This window comes from Heterocephalus glaber, unplaced genomic scaffold (assembly GCF_053883595.1).
Source record: "Heterocephalus glaber isolate CG9 unplaced genomic scaffold, H.glaber_assembly_v1.0 deba00001687, whole genome shotgun sequence".
In the NCBI taxonomy this organism is placed as follows: Eukaryota; Metazoa; Chordata; class Mammalia; order Rodentia; family Bathyergidae; genus Heterocephalus; species Heterocephalus glaber.
In genome coordinates, this window is record NW_028258412.1 from 9,664,525 (window position 1) to 9,689,720 (window position 25,196).

Genomic DNA, 25,196 nt, shown 5'->3' on the forward strand with positions numbered 1-25,196 from the left:
ACTGCTTCTGTATCCGTAAGTCTGGAGATTTAGGAAGCCAGTAACAAAGTTGTTGGCAGTAGTGCTGAATTTAAAATGACATATTATACTGAGGGAGCTATGGACTTAGCAAATGGGTAATAGAATTGAAATCTATTTGGAATCAGGGCATGAATGACTAGTAAAATTACAATCTGTATTTCCTTTTGGATCTAGTATTTAGTGAATTGACATGTGATATTTAAAAAATTCTCTTTAAACAGAATAATGAAATCATGATCAGAAAACCATCGGTTTTGGGGTCTGGAAGGGAAAGATAGTATGACTCTAAAAGGGCCAAGGAAAGGATCCTTTTGGTGACAGAAGTGTTCTGTATCGTTACTGTGTCAATCTCCTGTTGTGATATTCTGCTGTAGATTTACAAAATGTTACCACCATGGGAAACTGAGTGAAGAATACACCAATCTCCTTATTTCTTACAATTGCATGTGAATCTGTAATTAGCTCATTTAAGAAATTTAATTTTTAAAAACATCTGTTGATCACATTATATTCCTCTAATGTGTAATATAACCTTACTGTTGCAATATGGAAGAAATTATGCAAATTTATAACTAAATATTTACTCTTTGCAACGTTTACTTTCTCTGTGAGTCTCAGCACTAAGTTTAACCTAACTTTGATACTGTTCATCTTGTGATTTCAGAGACATTCCATAAGCGGACCAATCTCAACATCCAAGCCCCTCACAGCCTTGTCAGATAAGAGACCAAACTATGGGGAGATCCCAGTTCAAGGTATATCTAATATGTCAGAGCCTTTCTCTCTCTCTGTCTGTCCTTCCCTCCCTCTTTCCTTCCCTCTGTGTGTGTGTGTGTGTTGTGTTAATTTTTGGATTCTGCTGGTTGCTTTGACTAACTTGTCACTTTCTTTGCTCTTGACATTATTTCAACCAGTCTGGTGTACATCTTTATCAAAAGTATACTAATAATATGTCTTAATTACATGAGGAAATAAGTCATTAACAAATACAGCTTTCATGGCAACTCGTAACATTGAAATAGATGGTAGGGAGTGTGTATCATCATTTGGCACTCTTTTCACAGTTGTTCATGGAATATGAAATCAGTTGCCTCTGTTAATGAACAGTAGCTTGGAAAGCTTCACTCCACAGTCTACTTTCTGCTGAGAATTGAAGCTGTGGCTCTGGGAGGTGAGGTCCAGTAACTCTGTCGAGCCCTTGGAAAGGGACTTTTCCTGTTCTCACACAGCTCTTTACAGTAGAAACCATCCCTTCCTTTTGTGGTCTGGGCTTCTTTTTTTTGGTACTGGGCATTGAACTCCAGTTCTTGTGCTTGCGCAGCAGGTGGTGAAACCACTGAGCAAAATCCCCGGCCCTGGGCTCCTTTTCTTATCCCACACTGCCTCTTCATGTACTGTGGAAAGGCAGGCCACAGTGTCAGGGCATGACACTGTGAAAGGCAGCACTTAGTTTGGGCTGGGTGTGGGGACACTCCCAGGTATGCGTATCACTCAGGGCCCAAGGGCTCCTTTTAGTTACTCGAGACCAGTCAACTCTGTGCACTGTGAATTCTCTTCTTAAGGAAGTTAGCCTCTCTTAGTGGGACTCTAACATGTCAACAGGTGTGGATAAGAAATCAGACTTGTGGGAAGTATTTAAAGAGCTGAGAGGATTGGCTCTGTGAGCTTCATGTAACACCAATACTTGAAGAGTTAAGTTTGGTGTTATTGGCCAGGGATTTAGCTCAGTGGTTCCGGCGCCAGCTTCGAAAGCGCAAGGTCCCAAGTTCGATCCCCAGTACCAAAAAAAAAAAAAAAGTTTGGTGTTATTGTTGGAAAGGAAATTACAATATCTCTGAGAAACAAGGACATCCATGTCCAGGTCAGTATGAGAAGTAGCATCCCCAGCTGTGGGTCTCCCACTGCGGTGGTTTACATCTCGGGTACCTCTGTCTAAGGACTAAAGAAGTTTTTGTTTTTGGTACCGGAGATCGAACTGGGGACTTTGCACTTGCGTGGCAGGCGCTGGAACCACTGAGCTGAATCCCTGGTCCCCAAAGAAGTTTTTGTATTTTAACACCTTCACATTCTTTCAGGCTTAAGATGTATTATAAAAATGGTCTGAGTAAAATACACTTGATAAAAAAATAAATCAGCAGATTCAACTTTTATTTTTTGAAAAGAAAACTCCTCTTCACACCTTAGGTAGTAGGTAGGCATTTTAAAGCATTGGTGTATTTTTTTAAGAAACCACATTAGTCATTGAATGGCTTGGGGCAATTTTATTTTTCAAGTTAATAGAAGTACTTATTTGTGACGTCAAGAGGTTGTCAGGTTCTGGTTCAGCAGTATCTTGGTATCTTGGATGTTTGAGAAAAAAATGTTCTGTTCATTTGAAAAAAGCCTATGTCTTCCAACTTTAAAATTATAAATTTATTTTGGATAACCTCTAACTGTACTTTTTGTTTATTCTGTTGCTGTATAATTAGATATCTGGTGGTAATATTTTTATCAAATTGAAACTGTATAGGTCTTAAAAATAAAGACATTTTAGGGAAGAAAAATAAGAGTTAACTTTGGTAATTTAACAGCCCCATACCTCTCAGTCTTTAGTGTTCAGCTAGCTTTATACACATTGAGGGGCAACGGAGCATAAGATGGCACTGCTGCCACCTTATTTACCCCAGGACTTGCCTGCTTCTTGGCTTTTGCTTCATTTGGTCAGTTGTGACTTGGGCTCTTCACTCCACTTAGAGGGTCCTCTTGCTAAAGGAACAAATAGTGGAAAGTTTAAAGTCCCATTGACTTGAATGCTTTATCTCTGTATCTTCTCTTTATATCCCACCTCCCAGATTGACCCTCAGAAGATTTTTGAGTGTGTTACAGGGCTCATAGGCCTCCCCATGGCTTGGCTTTTTTTGACTCTTTAATGCTGTTTTCTCATCTGTAATGAACACTTTGCTCACAGGGTGCTTAAATTCCTCTCCTGGGCCCTCCTAACCCTTCAGACCTCCACCTCTATACTCTGCCAACACTGCTGTTGAAATTTTCACTGATTTGTCATCATCTAGTTGGCTGTGGTACCAAATCTGCCAACAGCATTTGACACTGTTGAGCACTCCTGTCTTCCTTTGCTCATTGCTAGGACAAAATACCTGATACCCAAAGTTAAAGGAGGAAAGGTTTATTTTGGCTTACTGTTTGTAGAGGTTTCAGTTCATAGTTGGCTGGCTCCAAGGCAGGGTGGCATGGCAGAGGGGCATTGCTGAGGAGAAACAGTCTATAGCAGACAGAATGAGGAGGGCAACAAAGCAGTGAAGTAACAGGGAAGCAGCAGCAGCAGCCAGAATCTCCCTTTTATCTCTTCCAAGCTACCTGCCCTTTGGGTGGTGCATCCAAACCTAGGTTGGGCCTTCCCATTATCCACACCCAGAACTATGCCAAACCAATCAGTGTACTAATTTAGTAATCACACACCCTCAATCCCAGCATCACACACCTTAGAGCCAGCTACCTCTGAAAATCCCCGCCTGTGACCACATGAGGCTTTTGGAGGGATGTCTAGATACAAGCCATAACTATTGCCTTTCCCAGAATGATCTTTCTGGGTTTCCTGATACCATACTCTTTGTATCTCCTCCTCTCTCCCATACTGTTTCTCTTCTGTCCCCTGTGGTGGCTCCTATCTTCTTCTTGACCTCTAAATGGTGGCATGGCCCACAGCTCAGGCCCTGGGCCTTATTTCCTAGTCTGTATTCACTCTCTGTTATTGTCTCCTATCTCAGGGCTTTAAATGCTATTTAAAATACTATCAGATTTGTATCTCTAGCCTGTCCTCTTCTGGGTTCCAGGCTCATATGAGCCAATTGTATGTTTGATATCAGCATTTCAGTATTGAATATTCTCAGACTGAATGTGTCTAGGACAGGATTCTCATATTTCTCAAATTGTTCTACATATAACTGCTTTCCCATCTCAGGTAATGGCAGTGTTATCCTGCAGAAATCTTGGATTCATCCTTTCCTGTCTTCATATTAGACCTGTTCACTTGTTTAGGAAACCCACTGGGTCTACTTTCAGAATTTCTCCAGAATCAGACCATTGCTCTTCCTTCTATTGTCACCTCTGTTATCTGAGCTGCCATCATCCCTCACCTGGATTCTGACAAAAAATTCCTTATCTTCTTCTCAGTCTATTTTAACCTTAGAGCTTGAAAAATAAATTTTTTAAAAATTTCTGTTTATTTACTTGAGTGTTAGAGATTGGGCCTGACATATGGTAGGCAAATGCTCTACCACTAAGCTGCATGCCCAGCCCTGAAAATAGAAGTTGGAACATACTGAACTACTCAAAGCTTCTTGCTCGTCATTTCTTTCAGAGGAAGAGCCAGGGTTCTTCTGGTAGCTTCTAGACCTTCCCAGCCTGGCCTCAGGTACTTCTCTGGCTTCATCCCTTTCTCTTTTACTCGGACTTCCTAGACATGTGCATCCTTGCCCCCCAGCATGTGGCACACTTTTTTTTTTTGGTACCGGAGGTTGAACTCGGGACCTTGTGCTTGCGAGGCAGGCAGTGGCACCACTGAGCTAAATCCCCAGCCCTATGTGGCACACTGTTGATCTAGAGATCTCATCTTGGCTGTTCCCCTGCAAGGATACTGCCTGGACATCTAGATGGCTCTTCTGGTACTCTTTCAAGGCTTCATTCAAGCTGGAACTCTCCAGTGAGGCTCTGGGTGTCATAGTTAAAGCTGGGAATATGTTCATGTGACACCCTTTTCTCATATACCCTGTATCTGCTTGTTTATCCTTATCACTTGTCTCCTAACATCTTATGTAATTTTTTGGTTTGTACTTTTTATTATCTTTCTTCCATTCCTCTAGATGGTAAGGTCTTTGTCATGAGATTTGTGTCATTTTTGCTCACTGCAGTATTCTCAGCACCTGTAGAGATCCTGAGCTCTTTATTGTGAAATAAGAGAATGAAAGGAGAGTTAAACCTGAAAGTGCTTAGTACAAATTTTACCCCATATTATATGTCCATAGTTAGATTTTATTTTATTTTTAAAAGTTTTTATGTTTATTAGTACATGTTTATAGTACATAATGATTACATTTGTCATCAGGAGTTGGTACATGTACATACCTTAATTTTTTTTATGTCCCCTTTCCTTTCTTTCCCTCCCCCCATTGTTAGATTTTATTACTACAGTATCTGTGTGAACTTTTTGTTAGCGACACAAGTAGCTAAGAATGATGAGTCTTAATAGTTTACAAGTCAAAGATTTTAGGCAACCAAGTTCTGCAGGATTTTGCTTGCTGCCAAAGCAAAAGTTGTGTCCAGGGCCGAGGATTTAGCTCAGTGGTTCTGCCGCATGCCTCTCAAGCACAAGGACCCGAGTTCAATCCCCGGTACCAAAAAAAATAAAATAAAATAAGTTATGTCCTGGGCATCTTCAAAAATTACATTTATTGAGGGCAGAGATGGAAACTAGTGGTTCAGGAGTACTCCATCTCTGCTACCAGTCATGTATGTCCTGGTTCTATTGGTAAAATCAGCTTTTTGACCTGAATTCTTTGCCAGTATGGTCGGAGTCAGGAGCCAGGCATGTCATGGCCCCTAAGAGTATGTGTAACATTTGGTTCCAGCTTGGCCACAGCTATGTGGTGCTACCCTGAAAAGCCCAGTAGGAGAGATCTACATCTGGAGGATACTGGGTGATCCTGAGACAACAGAGGGTATCAAGTCCCCACAACCCAGGTGACCTCTAAGAAGTGAGGGTCTTGGGAGCAATCCCAGTCTGCAGCCAGCCCTTATTGCCTCTGTATTCTCCACGACTGCTTCTAGACTGATCTTGCTTGTGCTAAAGCTGGGCGAGGTCTACTGGGGAAAACCAGCCATCCTTGAGTCACTTCTTAAAATACAAAATCTTGGGCTATCCAAGAAAGGGAGCTTGAAAATTCCATTTTCCCAAGCTTCCCAGGTGACTTTTAGGAAAGAATCAACTTAGGAAACAGGACAAAGAATTAAAACCATTTAGTTATTTCTTTTTTCTTGGCTTTTGTGGGTGGAAAATGAGGGTGGAACGTCTATGGGCCAAGTTATTTAAGACAAACTAAATGCCTTATGAGCCTGTTCCTCGCTCTCCTCACTTTATTGTCTGGTGATGTATCCATGACAGTGCCATTGGGCATGCATGTGTTGTCTTCAGCTTGTGTTAATGCTAATCTCATTCCCAGTCCAGCTTATTATAATGCCTTAATAAGGCTTAGTTAGAATATTAGAAATACAGGAGGCAGGGAAAACATTTTAAGTGAATTTTTATCTGGGAAGTTGTTGATACAATGATCTTTTTTTATTATCACATGTTTGCAGTACATAATGTTTACATCCTTTGTGTAGAATTGATACATGTACATAACACATTTTAATTCCTTTTTCCATCCTCCCACCCTCTATCTCTTGATCCACTTTCCATTTCAAAAACATATATTTCCTACTTCCTATTATCTGTCTTTTATTTTGCTCTTTATTTATAATTTGGCTTTCTCATGTGAGAGAAACTATGCGATATTTAAACTTGTTGTCTGATTTATTTCATTTAACATTATAGTCTCAAGATGCATTCCTTGCTGGGCATGGTGGTACACACCTGTAATCCCAGTGTTTGGCAGGCTAAGGTAGGAGAATCACCTTGAGTTAAAGGCAGCCTGGACTTTGTCTCAAAAAACAAAACAAAACAAAACAAAAGATGCATCCCATTTATTACAAATAACTCAAGCTTATCTTTCTTTATGGTACAGTAGTACTCCATTGTGTACTAAAAAACGAAGAACAAGCAACTGATTGTTGGCTATTAAATGCCATTGTGGTAACCCATCCTGTGATAAGAGCATAGGATTTCCAAGATGTATCTTGAGCTGCTCTTATTCCTTGGTTGTCTCATTTATCTTGGCATAAATAAAAAAAGTCTATAATTTTCATTTTGTAGATTTCAGTGACCTTAGTACTGAAATTTAAAAAGCTGCTGTCTCTTGTTCTGTTTACACTTAATAAGAAAATTTTGCTTTCCAATTAAATATGTTATGATGTGATTTTTTTTTATTTGTTCTACTTTAGCACTGTCCCTGGTTATCAGTTGCAAGAAAATGTTTCAGACCAGAGATCTTATTATAAATGGGCTAATCAAATGCTCTTTTGTTGATATTGTTGGCAGTTGAATTCTATGGCTAGGGTCATGATTGGTGTCACCTCAGTGAAACTTTGCAGATAGTATGTAAATTAGCAATTGTGGCTTCAGCAGAAAAGCATGGATCTGCTACAGTAACAGAGGAAGATAGCTGTCTGACACAGTACTGGGAAAGATCATTACCATTTCCACTTGCATAGTGATCTTAAGAGATCCAGAATGTTAAACAGAAACCTCAGCTGGCTGGTCTGAATGGTTGAACAGCCTGAGATTCTCCCAGCATCAATGTGGCCTTATTGTCACCTCTCTCCTCAGCTCAGACCTGTGCCACATAATGGGTATTTCAGTCAACAATGGACAGCATATACAGTGGCAGTTACGCCACATGTAGTTCAGGGGTGTAGAATGCTATACTGTCTAGATTTGTGTAAGCATACTGTAAGATGTTTGCACAACAGAATCACCTGCGGAGTGTATCCCATTAAGTGATGGTGACTGTAGATGCTGTAGATGCTGTAGGAAGTTGATTAGTCCAAGTATAACTGTTATTCATACTGATAAGTTCTTTCATCCCTATTAGTCCTGCCTTTTCCAGAAAGTCATATAAATTAAATTGTAAAATATGTAGCTTTTTAAAGTCTGGCTTCTCTCACTCAGCAGCATGCATTTATTTTGCAGATATTGGATAGAGTGTTTTATAAATGAATGTTAGTTGGGTCTAATTGGTTGTGAATATTTTTCCAGCCTAGGTCTTCTACATCCTTACTGACTTTTCACATACTCCTTTTATCAAATACTGAGAGAAGAATGTTGAGCTCTCAAAGTAGTAGTTGTGGATTTATTTCTCTTTTCAGTTCTGTCAGTCTTTACTTAATATAGCTTGAAGTTCTGTTGATAGGTAGATGCACATTTAGGTTTGTTGTCTTCTTGTAGAATGGAATGCTTTATTATATAATGATCCTTTCTGTCCCTGATTATATCCCTTGTTTGGAAGTCTTCATTGTCTGATTTTAATATAGCTACTTTACAGCTGGATGTGATGGCATATGGCATAAAACTGTAATCCCAGTTATTCTGGAGACTCAGGCAGGAGGATTGCAAGTTTTGGTCCAGCCTGGGCAACTTAGACCCTGTCGCAAAATTTAAAATAAAAAGTTAGGGTAGCTGGGAATATAACATAGTGTTAGAAACCTCAGCTGGTTGGTCTGAGCCGATGAGAGAGGTGACAGTAATGCCACATTGATGCTGGGGGAATCTCAGCCTGTTCAAGTATGTCTACCATGAGAGAAACCCTGAATTCAATCACCAGACATCTCCTCTCCTCCTGCAAAAAACAAAAACAACTATTTCGGCTTCCCTTTGGTTAGTGATTTTTTGTTTTTGGTTTTGGTTTTTTTGATGGTTTTTTTTTTTTTGGTACCAGGGATCGAACTTGGGACCTTGTGCTTGCAAGGCAGGCGCCGGAACCACTGAGCTAAATCCATGGTCCCCGTTTGGTTAGTGTTGGATTTTACTATATCTTTTCCCTCCCTTTTACTTTTAATTTATCTGTGTCTTTATATTTAAAGTGAGTTTCTTATAGTCACTTTAAGTTGGATCTTAGTTTTTCATTTATCCTGACAAAGTGTCCTTTAGATCATTCACTTTTAATGTGATTGTTGATACTGTTCTACCAAAGTCTACCATCTTGAAAAATATTCTCTATTTGATTCTGGCTATAAGATGTTATTTTGCACATTGTGTGTTGTCTAGTAGTATCTCTAGTCTGTATCTACTGGATTGTAAGCATCCACTAGAGTTCCAGTGCCACCTCTGTTTCTCCAGTTGTGACAATCAAAAATAACTTCAGCTAGGCATGGCAGCACACATTTGTAATATCAACACTTAGGAGGCTGAGGTGGGAGGATTGATGCAAGTTCAAGGCCAACCTGGGCTACATAATAAGTTCAAAACCAGCCTGGACTATATATAGTTAGACCATGTCTCAAAAACAAACAAACAAAAAGGTCGGTCATGGCAGTGCACTCCTGTAATCCCAGAAATAGGGAAGCTGAGGCAGAAGGATAATTACAAGTTTGAGACCAACCTGAACTACATAGTAAGACCCTGTCTCCAAAAAAGAAAAAACCCTCCATATGTCATGTATCCCATGTATCCCCAGGATGCCCTGCCAGAAAAAATTACATGTGTCTTGATGTAGTGAGCTAAATGTGTTGTTTTCTTCCCTTATGCTTTGTACTTGTACAATTCTTTGGTGAAAGTTGGGTATCTTACATGAAATGTAGTGGTTTCATGCCTTGGAATGGGTTTCTCTTTCCTCCTGATAGATCTTATACTATGGGAGTTTGATTTAGTCTACTCAGGAGATTCATTGTTACTGTGATTGCCTTCAATGTAGTACAGACTTGCAGTTCTTCTAGTAACAATTTGTGTTTCTTGAGTGGGAACTATTTTTCCAGAGGGCCTTCTCTGTGATCCAGAGGGTCTCTAAATATTTCAATATGGCCTTGAGCTCACTGTGTAGCCCAGGCTGGCCTTCCTCTTGCCTCAGCCTCCCAAGTGGTGGGATTAAAGGCACATGCCACCATGCTCAGTTACCAGAGAGCCTTGGTTAATGTCTGCTCCACATTAAACTTTTGACTGCTGTTTGCATTGCATCTCAGGGAGTTCCTATCTTGTACTCCTAGAACTCTTTCAGCAAAGATTTATTTCTTCATTCATTGAGAGTGCATTTTCCTTTATGACACTGATCATATTTTTAATGCCTGCCTTAAAATTCTTTTCTGCTAATTGCAACATATAGGCCATCATCAGATAAGTTTCCATTTAAAAAAAATACTGTATGGAGCTTTTCAATTTTTTCCGTACTGAGGAATGAACCCAGGGCCTTTATACTGACCTACAGCCCCAGCTTTTTATTTGAGACAGGGTCTTGCTAAATTGCCCAGGTTGAGCTCCCACTCACCATCTTCGTGCTTTAGTGTCCCAGAGAATACAGGCATGCACCGCTGTGCCCAGCTTCCTTTTTCTTTGTATATCTAGTAATTTGGGGTTGTTTCCTGGGCAGTGTAGATCACATTGTAGATTGTTATGTTCCCTCTACAGAATATTGGTTTTTGTTTTAGCAAACAGTTAATTTCACCTCAGACTTCAAATTCTCTCCTGCAGGGGAGATACCCACTCAGCTATTTTGTCATTAATTCCTTGAAGTGTGAGTTCCTGTGAATTTCAGAGGTCTGTGAGAAATTTAAGCAGAATTTATAGACAAAATTTGGGCTCCTTCTTTGTTCTTTGCTGGTATTTTCTCTTAACTCTTTGCTTTCCTAAAACTATGGTTTTTCCAAGATATGTAGTAAAACTAAAGATTTTCTTCCAAATTTTAGTTCCCCTAGTTGGCCTCGGTCAAACCCTACACTCATGCAAAAACAAAATATTAAACACTGGGAAACTCACCCAATGCTTTTTGGTTTTCCCTGTACCTGTTCATTTCTGAGTTCTAGAATAAGAGAATTAAATAGCATAGTTGGTATGCTCATACTATGTCCAGCTTTCTGTGAGAGTGAACAGTAACCGTATATTTCTTATTAGGTTTATATCTTTACCTGAGCCCTAGATCTTATCCCCTTGGGCTTTCTTAGATGGTGTTATCCTCATTTTATTGATTGACTACCCCCTTCTATATCTTCAACTTTACTGGTTCCCTTCTGTCATCATTTTAAAATGTTCATATCACTCTCTTCTCCTCTCCCCTCCCCTCCCCTTCCCTCCCCCTCCTCTCCTCTCTTCTTCTCTTTCATCTGTCCATCCGTCTTCAGTACAACGGAATGAACTCAGAGCCATCGCACTGAGCTACATCCCCAGCCCCTTTTTTATTTTGAGACAGGGTGTTGCTAAGTTGCCCAGGCTGGGCCCGAACCACACTATCCTCTTGTCTCAGCCTCCCAGAGTGCTGGGATTATGGGCATGCACCACCATGTAAAATGCTCACATCTTTCTTCCATTAAGAAAAACTAAATTTTCCCTCTCTCACCCACAAGCTATTGTACCTTTTCCTTCACCTTTGCGTTTATCTCCACATCTTTCCTATCTCCCACTCACCCCTCAACACATTCTAATCTTACTTCTGTCCCTAGCAGTGTATTCAGTTGCTCTGACCAGGATTATCAGTGACCTCTGTGTCACCAAGTACACACTCTCTCCATCACCTATGCTGATAATTTCTGATACTATGTGTTTACTTCAAACTTTTCTTGTAAACTTCTAGCTCTGTTTGCCCATTCTATATCCTTCCTTAGGTATCTCAGATTCTCAAATTCAGTGTGTTCATCTCTCTTTCTTTAATAATAGTCCTCACCTTTCTTATTTCTGTGCATGGTGTCTGTCCTTCTTACCTCCATATCCAGTTAGTCAGCAAGACTGTTGATTCTACCTTGCTAAAGAACTCTTGAATCTGTTCACTTCACATCTTTTTCAACTCTTGTTTATAGCGTCTCACTCCTTACCCTTCATGAACCTTTCTAATCAACTGCAGCCAGAATAAAGCTAGCCTGATAAAACCTTCATTGGCTCTCCCTGCCAACAGGATAAAGCCCATATTCTGTACCCTACAGTTTGCCTGCATAACTTTTTCTTGCTGTGTCTTCCCTTTGCCCTCTGAATGTCAAAATTATGCTAAGCTGGGAATACTTTCCCTTCCAAGCACTCCTGTGCCTATATAAAAACTGTTAATTACTCTTTTAGTTTTTGGATCTCCCCTCAAGACCATTTGTGAGTCCCTGGCTTATTCTTTCCTAGCATCCATCCATTGTCATAGATTGTTAAGTGTCTCATTTCGGCTCTAGACTCAGAGTTCCATGAGGGCATGTTTTCTTGTCTCCTCTCTCTGGTCTTTCTACCAAGCGCAGATTTTTTTTTTTTTTCTGTTTTTTTGAGATAGGGTCTCACTATGTAGTCCAAGGTGGCCTTAAACTTGCTGTTGCAGTACAGACTGACCTTGAACTTGCAATCTTTCTGCCTCAGCCTCCCAAGTGCTGCCATTACAGGCATGTGCCACCATGCCCAGCCTCTAGCATAAATAATTCTAAAAAGAACTTGAGTTTTCAGTGTTTTTTGTACTCTTTTCTTTTACTTCCTTCCTTCTGTCCCTTCCTCTCTCCCTTTCTCCTTTCCTCCCTCCTTTTTTTCCTACCCTTTTCCTTTATTCCCTCTAGTCTTTTCTTTTTTCCTTTCCTCTCCCTCTTTGCCTATCTTCCTTCTTTCTTTCTTTTTTTTTTGTTTTTGTTTTTGTTTTTGTTTTGTTTTTTTGATACTGGGGTTCGAACTCAGGATCTTGCACTTGCACTGCAGGCGCCGGAACCACTGAGCTAAATCCCTGGCCCTTTTTTTTGGTACCGGGGATCGAACTTGGGTTCTTGCACTTGCCTTCTTTCTTTTCTTGTATCGGGGATTAAATGAGGGCCTTTGCACTAAGCTATATCCCTATCCCTTTTTTATTTTATTTTTTTATTTTGAGACATTATCTCACTGAGTTGCTAAATTGCCCAGGCTGGGCTCAAACTTGTGATCTTCTTGCTTAGCTTCAGAGTTATGGAATTGCAGGTGTGTAATTCTAAGCTATTGTACATTCTCAAAAAATTTAGCCCCCTCACCCCTGCCCCAGGTGGCAGCCTGCAGGTCCAGGCAGCAAAGGGCAACTGGCGGCACCATGAAGTGCTGTCCCTGTGGGGCCCACAGCAAGAGGACCAGAATCTGAGCTTCTGGAGAAGCCGTGCCGCGCCAGAGGGGATGGAAAGCAGCTCCAGAGCAGCCCACGACCCCATGCTGGCTGGCCACCTCTAGCTGCTCAAATAGTGTGTTTTATCCACCAACTCCTAGGCCTTGTCTCTTGATTCAGTGGCATCATGATTGGAAAGAAATGGAAGGAAAGAAGAGGTGTGATCTATTCCGAACTGTCCTCCTGCATTGAGGCCTGGTTGGCATTTGCAGAGAGGAAGACACAGCAAGGAAATAGTGTCTTTCTGGAGGAGGGTGGGGAAAGAGCAACAAGGTCTTATATTTTGTATGATTTTTTTTTAAACCCTTCACTTTGACGGTGGTGGTGATACAACTAATTCAAAAGTTATTTTTTGTATTGAGGAGAAGAGGGAGATATTTTTCTTTTTCGATTCCAACCTTTTCTCCCAGTGACAAAGCATACATGGACACCAGAGAATAAGGTGGACCTCAGGAATCCTGAGACATTTCCATCTTCCTCAGGAGGGAAGAGTGGGGTGTTTTCAGCCCTCTCTGGAACCTAAAACAAAAAAACATGAGTTGCGTGCCATGGAAAGGAGACAAGGCCAAATGTGAATCCTTGGAGCTGCACCAGGCAGCACCCTTACAGATCTCCCATGAGAAACAGTGCAGGGAACTTTGTGCCCTACACACCCTCAGTAACCTCTTCCAGGACGGTAATGCCTTCACATGGGAAATGTCAAAAGAAATTTTCCAGAGGTTGTCTCCAAACACCATGGTGCTGGCACACAAGAGCATGCCGGGAAATGGGAGCACTTCAGATCAAAGGCTACAAAGCTGTTTGGTAGGATAAGTGCAGGGATGTTGGTGTCATTGCCCTCACTAATGTCATGTTTATAGCCAGCCTGTGGTGGGGACCACTCAAGCTGCTCCTCAAAAGGAGCACTGGATCTGTGTCTGAGAGGTAGGAGGTGCCTACTACAACTTCGACTCCAGTACTCAAGATGCCTGAGTGGTTCAGAGGCAAGAATGAGCTCAGGAAATTTCTAAAACATCATTTGCACAGAATGAATTGTGAACTCCTGCTGGTGGTACCAGAAGAGGTGGAAGCCCATCAGAGCTGGAGGGCCAGTATGTAATAGTTCTGCCCAAGCTGCTCCCTGCGCCACCCTCCAGGCCTCTGGATGTGCTGTGGCCTGTGCAGTGGGTCTGCCCTGGCCACTTCCCCAGACTTCTCATCGGTTTCCCTTTCTGATCTGCCAGTGCAGTAAGATAGGTGTGTGGATTGCCACAAGAACCACCCGCTGTCTGTGTATGGGAAAGGAAGGGAAGGTCCCAAGCCCGGGGAAGGAAAGGTGGATCCCAGCTGTTTGCCCCTTTCTCTGAGGACCTGACAGAGGTTCTGTTGAAATCATCACTGCCGCTCCAAGCTTGTCAGAGATGCTGCCCTCACTTTTCTCTGCCGTGGCACCAGTGGGTCTGAAGACACAGTACTGGCAAAACCCAGCAACTGCCTCTAAGGACCCAGAGCATAAATGTCTCTCAGGAAATTTTCCCCCAGACCTCAGCAGCAGTACCACATGCTGGGCCATCTGCAGCCCTTAACACCACTCCATCCCATTTTACGGGTTGTTTATAGCCAGCCTTGAGCTTTACGATGAAAAGTTCTCTAATATTCCAATCCAGGTGGCTAAATCCCACAATCTTGTAACAAGACAAGGGCGAATACATTGTTAAGAGGATGTGGCTAAAGTCAAACTGGGACAGGTGTGGGGTGGCTTTTCTTCACTCCAGTTTTGTCCCTACTATTTCACTACATTGATTTAGGATGCTCTGGGGCAAAAGTCAAGGAAAATGGGCAGGTTTCATACTTTGTCCACTCTGACAAAATCAGAAAATGATGTCTACCCTTGGTAGCAAATTCCACTATCTTAGGACAGAAGTGGGTGAGGGAAGTAATACACTTCTCAGAGTTTAAGAGCAGATAGAATTGGCAGAAGTCCTGGGCTCTGAGGCTGAGTCACTGTTGTGACAAGCAGCAGAGCCTTCAAGTCGGTTTCTGTGTATTGTTATAGGACCTGGGTTTGTCATCTCCATGTAGTTTCCTTTACAAATCACTGGATTGACCCACCCCCTACCTCTTGAGATAGTTGTAGGCCACATTTCTCCTGTAACTTTGGAAAAAAAAGAGGAGAGGAAGTAAGTTATCATACCACATGTGTCACCAAAGTGACTCTGGTTGCCTCAGAACAGGTGGGGAGATATGGGTGACGCAGCCAGCCCTTCCAGATCCATGTTCTCTGCAGGTGGGAAACCAGCAGCAGAGCCAGCCTGGGGCTTGCATGTCAGTCCTCAACAAGCTTTACAGGGGAAGCCAAGGTTTGCTCCCCACAGTGACTGGAGAGCATGTTTATACCAGCACTTTTTCTGCACATGTATCTTCAATCCAACAAGGCTGTTCTTTATGCCGAGTAACAAGAGGCACCAAGTGGCAACTGTATTATGCCCTCTCAGCAACTGTCCGTGGTCTCTTCTGCAGCGTTTTCTACACCAGACCTGCTTGGCACCACAGGGAGCTCTTTTCCCCTGCACAATGACATTCCAACCACACCAGCCAGAAAGTTACAGGCAGGACTGTGGGCCCATTGGCACTGTCAGTGATAGCCATTTTCTGGGAGGAGGAAACTCCTCTCCACAAATCTGCTTGGGCCTACCTATGCAAATGGCACTTCAGAGGAGTCTCGTGCACATGGAGTCCACGAGCCCATGGAATATGCAAAGACGCTTCAACATTTCAGGGTTGGTTTCTACATTCATATCCAATTCTGGTACTTAGGAACGGGCACCTATGGTGATGCCCAAGGACAGAAATCCCACTCCTTTAAGGAAGGGAGCAGGCCTGACCCTGATGCCCATTAAGGGGCAACCCTGGACTTTTTCTTGTTTTTTGTTCCTTTTTGTTATTGTTAGCTTTGTGCTGGGTTTGTTTACAAAAGATGTATTTTGTTTAACCAAATATTAAAAATGGAAAACTCCGTATATGGAAAAAAAATTAGCTGTTGGGCTATAGCAAGGACTACCTGCTGAATTGAGACAGACGTGGATCCTTAGACGTGCAGTAAGAAAAAGACTTAACCATAACCAGGTGTTGGGACCATGTATCATTTCATGAACATTTTTTGAATCATGCATATAGAGTACATAGTTAAAAAGAAAAAGATTGGATAATGTAACTGGAAACACTTTTCACTTAGGAAATGACCAAGATGTATACTGTGTCTAGAGCTAACATTCCCTGTTTTAATTTATCTTTTTAACCTTGGTTTTCACTTTACTAATTTTCTGTGGTGTTTTCTGGGAGACTCAAGATTTTTTCTTCCCCTCTCCCTGACCCACTTCCCCAATACTTAAGATTTTTAGGGAAGTGATCATTTAGTTTCATAACTAGAATGGACATTTTGATTAAATTTAAAATGTTGATTTCTTCCTATTATTTTCATGTTCTGCTAACTTTGTTTTGACAGTCAACCTTTGTGCGTATTATGTTCTTCCTGTAACAGTAAACGCCAACTGCTGACAGGGTTCAGGACTCTGATACTTGCTTGTAAGCTCTTTGCACAAAGGTGATGTTTATTCAAGATAAGAACACTGTAATGACGCTAAACTGTACTTGTCCTGTCTTTATTCAGAAAGTAAGCACATCCTTTCTAATCTAGACCTCGAAAGCAGTGAATATAACCAAAGATTCCCAGATCTTAGAAAATGTAATTTGGAGTGAAAATACGCTAGCCTTAAGAAAAAGGTCATATGCTATTACTTTTGACATCATTATATTTTTAGAGGGATATCATTTAAATTGTTCGTTTATTCATTTGTCTCCCCTCCCATTGAACCCAGGGCCTCAATGCATGCTTAGTATGTGCTCTACCACTGAGCTACATCCCTGACCCTTAAATTGTTAAATCATAAAAAGAAGTGAGCTATATGTGATGTTGCACACCGGAAATCTCAGCACTCTGGAACGGTGAGGCAGCAGGATTGCGGTTCAACCCAGCCTGGGCAAATTACTGACTTAGTGAGACCCTGTCTCAAAAAACAAAACAACAACAACAACAACAATGGAGAAGAAGGGCTGGTCATGTAGCTCAGTGCAAAGGTCCCAGGTTCAGTCCCCAATACCAGAAAAGAAGAAAAAAAGATGTAGGAGCATTCTCAGACACAAGGCTAATAGTCTTTATTAAATGTAAGAGTGTTTTTCCTCATTCTAGTCACATGTACCTAACACACCAGACCTTGGCTAAGTGAACACATCTAATCTGTCCTTGTGCCTGCTTCTGTGTATCCTGGCCTACAGACAGCCTCTGTCAGGCCTGTGCAGCCCAGATAAGACGTGTGTGGGAAGAGTAGCACAGGATAGCTCATGCCAGTGAGCAAGGAAAGAAAGAAGCTCTTGTACAGCCTGAGTCTGGAGAACCAGGGAGGTATAGGACAAGTTGTAGCTATAAATATAGATGGCAGAGGCCATGTCTGCTTATGTCCTGAATTCTCCTCTCCCAAATTCTCTTCTCCCGAATTCTCCAAAATGATGCTTTATTGTCGCATTCAGACTACAGTCCATATGCCAGGTAATGAAGGCTCTCCCAGTCAGCTTTATTCTCTCTCTGAAGACTCTTTCCTTGCTGCCAAGTTTTACATATACCTGTGTTTTAGCTATACTAGTCCTTTTTTTGTTTTGTTTTCATTTTTATTTTGTGGTATTGGTGATTGATTCTCAGGGTCCTTGCACTGAGCTGCATCCCCAGACCTTTTTATATTTTGAGACAAGGTTCCCCAGACTGGGCTTGAACTTGCGATCCTCCTGTCTCAGCCTCCCAGAGTGCTAATATTATAAGTGTATACCACTATGTCCAGCCATAGTAGGGTTTTGCTATTTTTTTCTCTAACTTGTACCTTTACTCTGATCATTATCTGGCTGAAGCAGTTTTCTACCCTTCTTCTCTCCTAGAAAGCCTACCTTAATGTTATTATGTTTTTGAAGACTTCCCTGGTGCCTGAAATAAAAATGGCTTCTCCCTTTGTGGTTTGATCGCATGTTATCATTCTGGCATTCTGATTATTCCATTTGGATTTGTTGATGGTTACATATATGTAAGTTGTCCCCACTAGCCATAGGCACATAAGGGCAGAGTTTTTTTAGTTCTTTACACCTAGATGAAATAGGGGATCTCTAAAATTTTGTTTGACTTGCATTGAAGAGCTAAGTGATAGGCAGTAACTTAGAAGTATTCATCTGTGTAGACTGCCTCATCCCTAGAGATGACATTTTGAAAAGTTTTACTGTGTTCCTTATTTATGGGAGTTGTTTTGGATAAACAGACTATGGAGAATTGTCAAAGTGCCCTGGATTGGGAGGAATGATGAGTTAGTTGCAAGTTTGAGAGGACTACTCACCTTCCTTGAATCTTTTTTTTTTTAAATATATATCAATTGGTACATTTTAGGTATACAGTACATTTACATTTATCATTGGGTATTTGTACCTGAACATGATGTATCTTAGTTGTTATTTTTTCCCCCATTACCTATGCGCCCTTCACCGTCACCACCTTTCCCTATTTACATAGACTTCATTTCCATTTTTTTTCTTTTCTCATAATTTTTCCTTTCCCCTTCCCCTCCCATCACCCCTACTCCTTTGGACTTTTCTTCCTATTTCGAATTATCAATTATTCATTTTAATCATTTTAACCCTTATTTATACTTTCAGTTTCTCACACGTGTGTCCTATTTATTTCACTTAAGAGCATGGCCTCAATATGCATCCATTTAGCTATAAATGATTCTAGTTTCTCGTTCTTTTTGGCTGAGTAGTACTCCATTTTATCAAAAAACCATATCTTCTTTATCCAATTTCCAGTTGATGGGCACTTGGGCTGTTTCCAAACTTTAGCTATTACAAACTGTGCCGCTATAAACATAGGTGCACATATATCGCTGTGGTATGATTCTTTTAATTCTTTTGGGAAGATACCCAGTAGGGGAATAACTGGTTCAAATGGAACCTGTAGTCCTAGTTCTTTGAAGTATCTCCGTACTGATTTCCACAGTGGTTGCATCAGTCTGTACTCCCACCAATAATGGAGAAGGGTTCCTTTCTCTCCACACCCCCGCCAGCATTTGTTATTGGTTGATTTCTTGATAGCAGCCATTCTTTGTGGGGTGAGGTAGAATCTCAGTGTTGTTTTCATCTGCATCTCTCAAATGACCAGTGATGTTGAACATTTTTTCATATATTCATTTGCTGCTTTTACTTCTTTGTCTGAGAAATGTCTGTTCATTTCGGATGCCCATTTTTGAATTGGGTCTTTGAATTTGGGGGGTCTGATTTTTTTCAATTCTTTATATATTCTCGATAGTAGACCTTTGTCTGAGGTACAGCTGCTAAAAATTTCTTCCTGTATTATAGGTTGTCTGTTAGCTCTGTTGGTAGTTTCTCTTGCAGTGCAGAAGCTTTTTAATAAGATGAGATCCAGTTGTTGATTCTTTGTGTCAGTTCCTGTGCTACTGAAGATTTGTTCATAAAGTCTTTTCCTATGCCAGTGTCATTGAGAGTTCTACCTATTTTACCAACAAAGAAAAGCCCAGGTCTTGATGGGTTCACTGCTGAATTCTACAAGACGTTTAAAGAGGAACTATCACCATTACTCTTTAAACTCATCAAGGAAATTGAAAGGGAAGCAAGGTTTCCAAATTCTTTCCTGGAAGCAAGTGTTACTTTGATTCCAAAACCAGGGAAAGACCTAACCCAAAAAGAGAACTACAGACCAATCCCCCTAATGAACATAGATGCAAAAATCCTCAGCAAGATACTGGCAAACAATACAGAGGGTCATCAAGAAGATCATACACCCTGACCAAGTCGGATTTATCCCAGGGATGCAAGGATGGTTCAACATCCATAAATCAATAAATGTAATACACTATATTAATAGAGTCAAGGACAAAAACCATGTGATCATCTCCATAGATGCAGAAAAGGCATTTGACAAAATCCAACACCCATTCATGATAAAGACACTACAGAAAATTGGAATAGAAGGTCTTTATCGCAACCTGATTAAGGCTATCTATGAAAAACCAACAGCCAACATCATACTAAATGGTCAAAAACTGAAAACTTTCATGCTAAAATCAGGAACAAGACAAGGATGCCCACTATCACCACTCCTGTTCAATATTGTTCTGGAAATATTAGCCATAGCAATTAGACAAGAGAAAGAAATAAAAAGAATAAAGATAGGAAAGGAAGAAGTTAAACTATCATTATTTGCTGATGATATGATACTTTACATAGAAGACCCAAAAAATTCAGTCAAAAGTCTTCTAGACCTAATTGACAGATTCAGTAGAGTAGCTGGATATAAGGTCAACACTCAGAAAACAATAGCCTTCTTATACACAAATAGCAGACCCATTGAGAGAGAAATTCGGGAAATAATTCCTTTTACAATAGCATCCCAAAAAATGAAATATCTAGGAATCAACCTAACAAAGGAAGCAAAAGACCTCTACACTGAAAACTACAGCACGCTGAAAAAGGAGATTGAGGAGGATATAAGAAAATGGAAGGATATCCCTTGTTCCTGGGTAGGAAGAATCAGTATAGTAAAAATGGCCATACTTCCAAAACTACTATATAGATTTAATGCAATACCTATTGAAATTCCAACAATATACTTCACAGAACTAGAGAAAACAATCCAAAAATTCATTTGGAAGCAGAAGAAACCTAGAATAGCAAAAGCAATTCTAGGCAACAGAGACATGGCTGGGGGTATCACAATCCCCACCTTGAAACTATACTACAAAGCTACTGTGACAAAAATAGCATGGTACTGGCAAAGAAACAGACCTGAGGATCAGTGGAATAGATTAGAAGATGCAGAAACAACTCCAGACATACTCAGCCACCTCATCTTTGACAAAGAAGCCAAGCACCCTCATTGGAGAAAAGATAGCCTGTTCAATAAATGGTGTTGGAAAAACTGGATTTCAACCTGCCAAAGATTAAAACTAGACCCATACATTTATCACCATGCACTAAACTAAGATCAAAGTGGATTAAAGAGCTAAATATCAAGACAGAAACAGTAAATTTGCTTCCTTGAATCTTTATTACTCAACATTTAGCATCAGATTTCTTTATTGTGACTTTTTCCACTCTATGCAGAACATCTGTTAAGAACATCATCAACCAGCCGACCTGCTTCTCTCCCAAGAGTGTCTGCTATGGAAAGTGCCAAGACCATCTCAGGTGATGACTTGTTCTGAAATCCCCCCTCCCTTCTTTTCTCCTTTTCTCGTTTCCTTTCTTCACTCACATTCTCCCTTTTTCTTTCCCTGCTCTCTTTTTCTCTTTTTTTCTTTCTTTCTACTGTGGATTGAGTGGGTTTTTTGTTTTGTTTTGTTTTGGTACTGGGGATTGAACTCAGGACCTTGTGCTTGCGGGGTTTTTTTCTTTTTTTTCCCTGAGACAATGTCTCATCATGTAGTTCAGGCTGGCCTCAAAATCACAACGATCCTCCTGCCACAGCCTCCTAAGGATTGGGATTACAGGCATATGCCACCACACCTGGCTCCTTTTCTGTTTTTGAGACAGGGTCTCACTAAATTGCCCATACTGGCCTTGAAGTTGCAGTCCTCCCACTCCAGGCTGCTGAATAGCTGAGATTACAAGATGTGTTACCAAGTCCAGCTGAGATTTTCTTTTAAAAATTTTCTCCAGGACCAGGGATTTAGCTCAGTGGTTCCACCGCCTGCCTTGCAATTGCAAGGTCCTGAGTTTGATCCCTGGTACCAAAAAAAAAACTTTTCTGTGGAAGGTTTTAAATATTTACAGTGTATTGTATGACATGTTGAAAATACAGGTTCATACAAAGTTGATTGAGCTGAGAAAGAATATTTATCCTAAGGTATCTCAGAACTGATTTTGGAGGGTTGTTTCAAAGCGCATCAAAAATATTTAGGGAAACTAAACTTCCCAGAATCATAAAGACATCTATAATGATGAATTTGATTAGCTTTCTTTGTAATCTGGAGTTAACACTTCACTTTATCAATTCTTTATATTATTTTTCTTCGTGGCCTTTACTTACACTTAATAGGTCAACTAGAAATTGGATGACTACAAAAGGAGAAATCTCTTTAACTCAGTCTTGCTGTAGTTAATGTCACACTTGTACATAGAGTGAACTAAGTACAGCTTGCTTGCTTTGCTTTCCAACATAATAGGATATACATTTATTTTGTATTTTCTGTGGGTCAGGGCTTAGTACAGTTTTTTTATATACTGTTACAAGTCTTTAAAATAGTGAGAAATTCTGTGATCAAATAAAATTACCATCCCTAAGCCTTTTTCTATGTGCTTTTCTTATAACAGAGTCCTTCAAATTCTTTCTCAGTCCATTTCTTCTATTTCGTATACCATTTTGAGAGTTTTTTAAATTCAGTTTCCTAGCATACCACTGAAAAGAAACTACTGGCTTAAGACATAAAAAGAACCAAACCCAAAAAAGAAAATTAGAAAATTATGCCTGAAATATGCCAGCATTTCATTTTAAGTTTATATACTAGAAGGAAGCATCTGTCCTGTTATGTGCTGCTGTTATTATCCTGAAATCATCAACAGAGTGTTAAGACAATAAAATGGAAACAGTTTTTAAAAATGAGAGAGAAAAAATACTGCTGTGTAACATTGGTTACATTAAGATCAGCCCAGGAATTGTAGTTAATGGCTTCTGTGGTTCTATCCTCTTCTGAGGTGACAAAGGATTGACTGAAGTTGGGGCCTTTGTTTGGTATCTCACTTCTTAACTGTGCTCAGCCCAGGTCCTCAGCACCTGGCAGTGTGGTACCCAATACCATCTCTTTTTTTAAAATTTATTTTTATTTTTTTAATTCATTAAATTTATTGGTACATTTTAGGTATACAATGTGATGACATTCATCATTGGGAATTTGTACCTTTACATGATATATCTTGGTTCTTATTTTTTCCTCATTCCCCTATCCTCCCTTCTACCCCTCCACACCTCCCTTTGTTTCATTTTTTCCTTTTCTCATATTTGCCCAATGCCATCTTGCTGAGAGCTGTTTTTGTTACTGCTATTATCAGAGGGCAAAGTGGCTGCTTCCACTTAACAGTTCTCAGGGATTTGTAATTCTAACAAGATACGGTGTCTTACTATGTCAGACATTGAAAATAGGACTTTCCTAAAAGATTGTTGCTATTTCCCAGTAGTTGACTTTATACCTTTTTGTTTTCTGTCTCATTGACTTTTTTTTTTTGTACCGGGGATCAAACTTGGGACCTTGTGCTTGCAAGGCAGGTGGCAGAACCACTGAGCTAAATCCCTGGCCCTGATTTGTTTTTTAAAATGTGGCCTGACTCAGAATTATGTGTAGCCCTATAATGAAGCTTATTTCCTTTCTGTCCTCTTTACTGTATGTTTGGCTAAGTTCTAAAGGGTTGTATTGATTTTAATTGTAGGTGTTGGGCAGGAACGAACTGTGCCAGATATTGCTCTGGTTTTTTTATACAGTACTCACTGTGTGCTTGGTAGATACTATGAGTGGTACAGTGATGGAGAAGACACGCCACAGGGAATGTGGGATTCAGTACATATTTCCACTAAGTACATAGTCTTTCACGGATACTTTTCATGAAAAATTAAGATCCTTTTTATCATCACTAATTTAAAGAAAGTGCTAGCTTATCCTCCTATAAGGTAATATTTGTTCTCTTTGGAATCTTGAGAAGAAAATATCTTAAGAATTGAGATTTAGGGCTGGGGATTTAGCTCCATGGCACTGTGCCTGCCTTGCTACCACAAGGTCCTGAGTTTGATCCCTGGTACCAGAAAAAAAAAAAAAAGAATTGAGATTTAAATATTTTTGCTTGGGCTGGGGATTTAGCTCTCAGTGGTTTCACTGCCTGCTGCACAAGTGCAAGGACCCGAGTTCGATCCCCGGTACCAAAATAAATAAAGAAATATTTTTGCTATAAAATGTATAATGACTGTTCTTATAATCAGTGTCTCGAAGAAGTAGTGAGGAAATAAAACGGGACATCTCTGCACCTGAGGGAGCGTCGCCAGCCTCTCTTATGGCTATGGGAACCACATCACCACAGCTGTCCTTGTCCTCCTCTCCCACAGCATCTGTGACCCCAACCACTCGAAGCCGGATAAGGTAGAGAACGGTTAATGTTGGTGCATTTCATGGGTACCTTCCCAAGCTTTTAAGAGTAAATGATGAGCTTGTAAATAACGGCATCTGAACAGTACATTTGCTCTTTCTTTTTGTATTAGTAAGTGTTGATTCATCTCTTCTCTGAGTAGAATTGGGCAGGTGATATAGAAGATACTGACAGAATAAGAGAGACAATTCCTTTCCTTAAGCACTTGAGTATTTTTATTTTTCACTGGAGAATGGTTGAGTACAAAAGTAAGTATAGATTGAGCGTCCCTAATCTGAAAATCTGAAATGCAAAACTTTTGAAGTGTAGAAATCGTGTTCCAAAAGTTTTGGATTGCAGGTTTTTGAATTAGAGATGCTTAGCAAGTGAAGCCTATGCAAATATTCTAAAATCCTAAAAACTCTGTCATCTGAAATACTTCTGATCCAAAACATTTGAAATAAGAGACACTCAGCCTGCATTATGAAATTTGAACACTGTGGGGTGTGAGTGAAATGTTAGAGGTTTCCTATAAAGATAGAATTTCAGGCTGGGGATTTAGCTCAGTGGTTTTGCCGTCTGCTGTACAAGTGCAAGGGCCTGAGTTCAATCCCCAGTACAAAAAATATATACGTATAAAAATTAAAAAAAAAAAAGAATTTCAGCAGGACGTTGAGGGTTTCAGATGGGTTGGGGGGAGCATTATAAGAGAAGTGAGTAACGAGTAAATACACAAAATGGGTGAATAAGTGAGGGGTCAGGCATGCAGTGAGTAGAGGGTACTGCAGATTTAGGGACCAGCAAAGGTTGTATCTACCATATTAGGGGGCAGTAGAAGACAAGATTAAATACCTAAGGTGGCATAGTGGCACATGCCATGACTGAGGCAGGAGGAGGATCACAAGTTCAAGCCAAGCCTGAGCAACTTAAGAGCTGAGATGCTGTTGTAAAATTTAGATAGATAGATAGATAGATAGATAGATAGATAGATAGATAGATAGATAGATAAATCGAGAGATAGATGGATAGATAGTGCTAGCT

The 25,196-nt window shown here is 40.4% G+C and overlaps 1 protein-coding gene and 1 pseudogene across 4 annotated transcripts in view; both read left to right on the forward strand.

Annotated features, from left to right (window-relative positions):
- Specc1l (sperm antigen with calponin homology and coiled-coil domains 1 like) overlaps positions 1 to 25,196 on the forward strand; it is a 150,100-nt gene that overhangs the window by 78,516 nt on the left and 46,388 nt on the right. For 2 of the 3 annotated variants that reach the window (XM_004843538.3, XM_004843539.3), the window contains 3 exons: positions 686 to 776; positions 21,150 to 21,233; positions 24,013 to 24,169. In XM_004843538.3, the coding sequence (XP_004843595.1) occupies positions 686 to 776; positions 21,150 to 21,233; positions 24,013 to 24,169 (332 nt within the window). The remainder of the gene's footprint in view (positions 1 to 685; positions 777 to 21,149; positions 21,234 to 24,012; positions 24,170 to 25,196) is intronic. The other variant, XM_004843540.3, reaches the window with a different exon arrangement.
- Positions 784 to 21,143, forward strand: LOC147821975 (josephin-1 pseudogene; annotated as a pseudogene). The gene has a single exon (XR_015446193.1). The product of XR_015446193.1 is annotated as a josephin-1 pseudogene (transcript).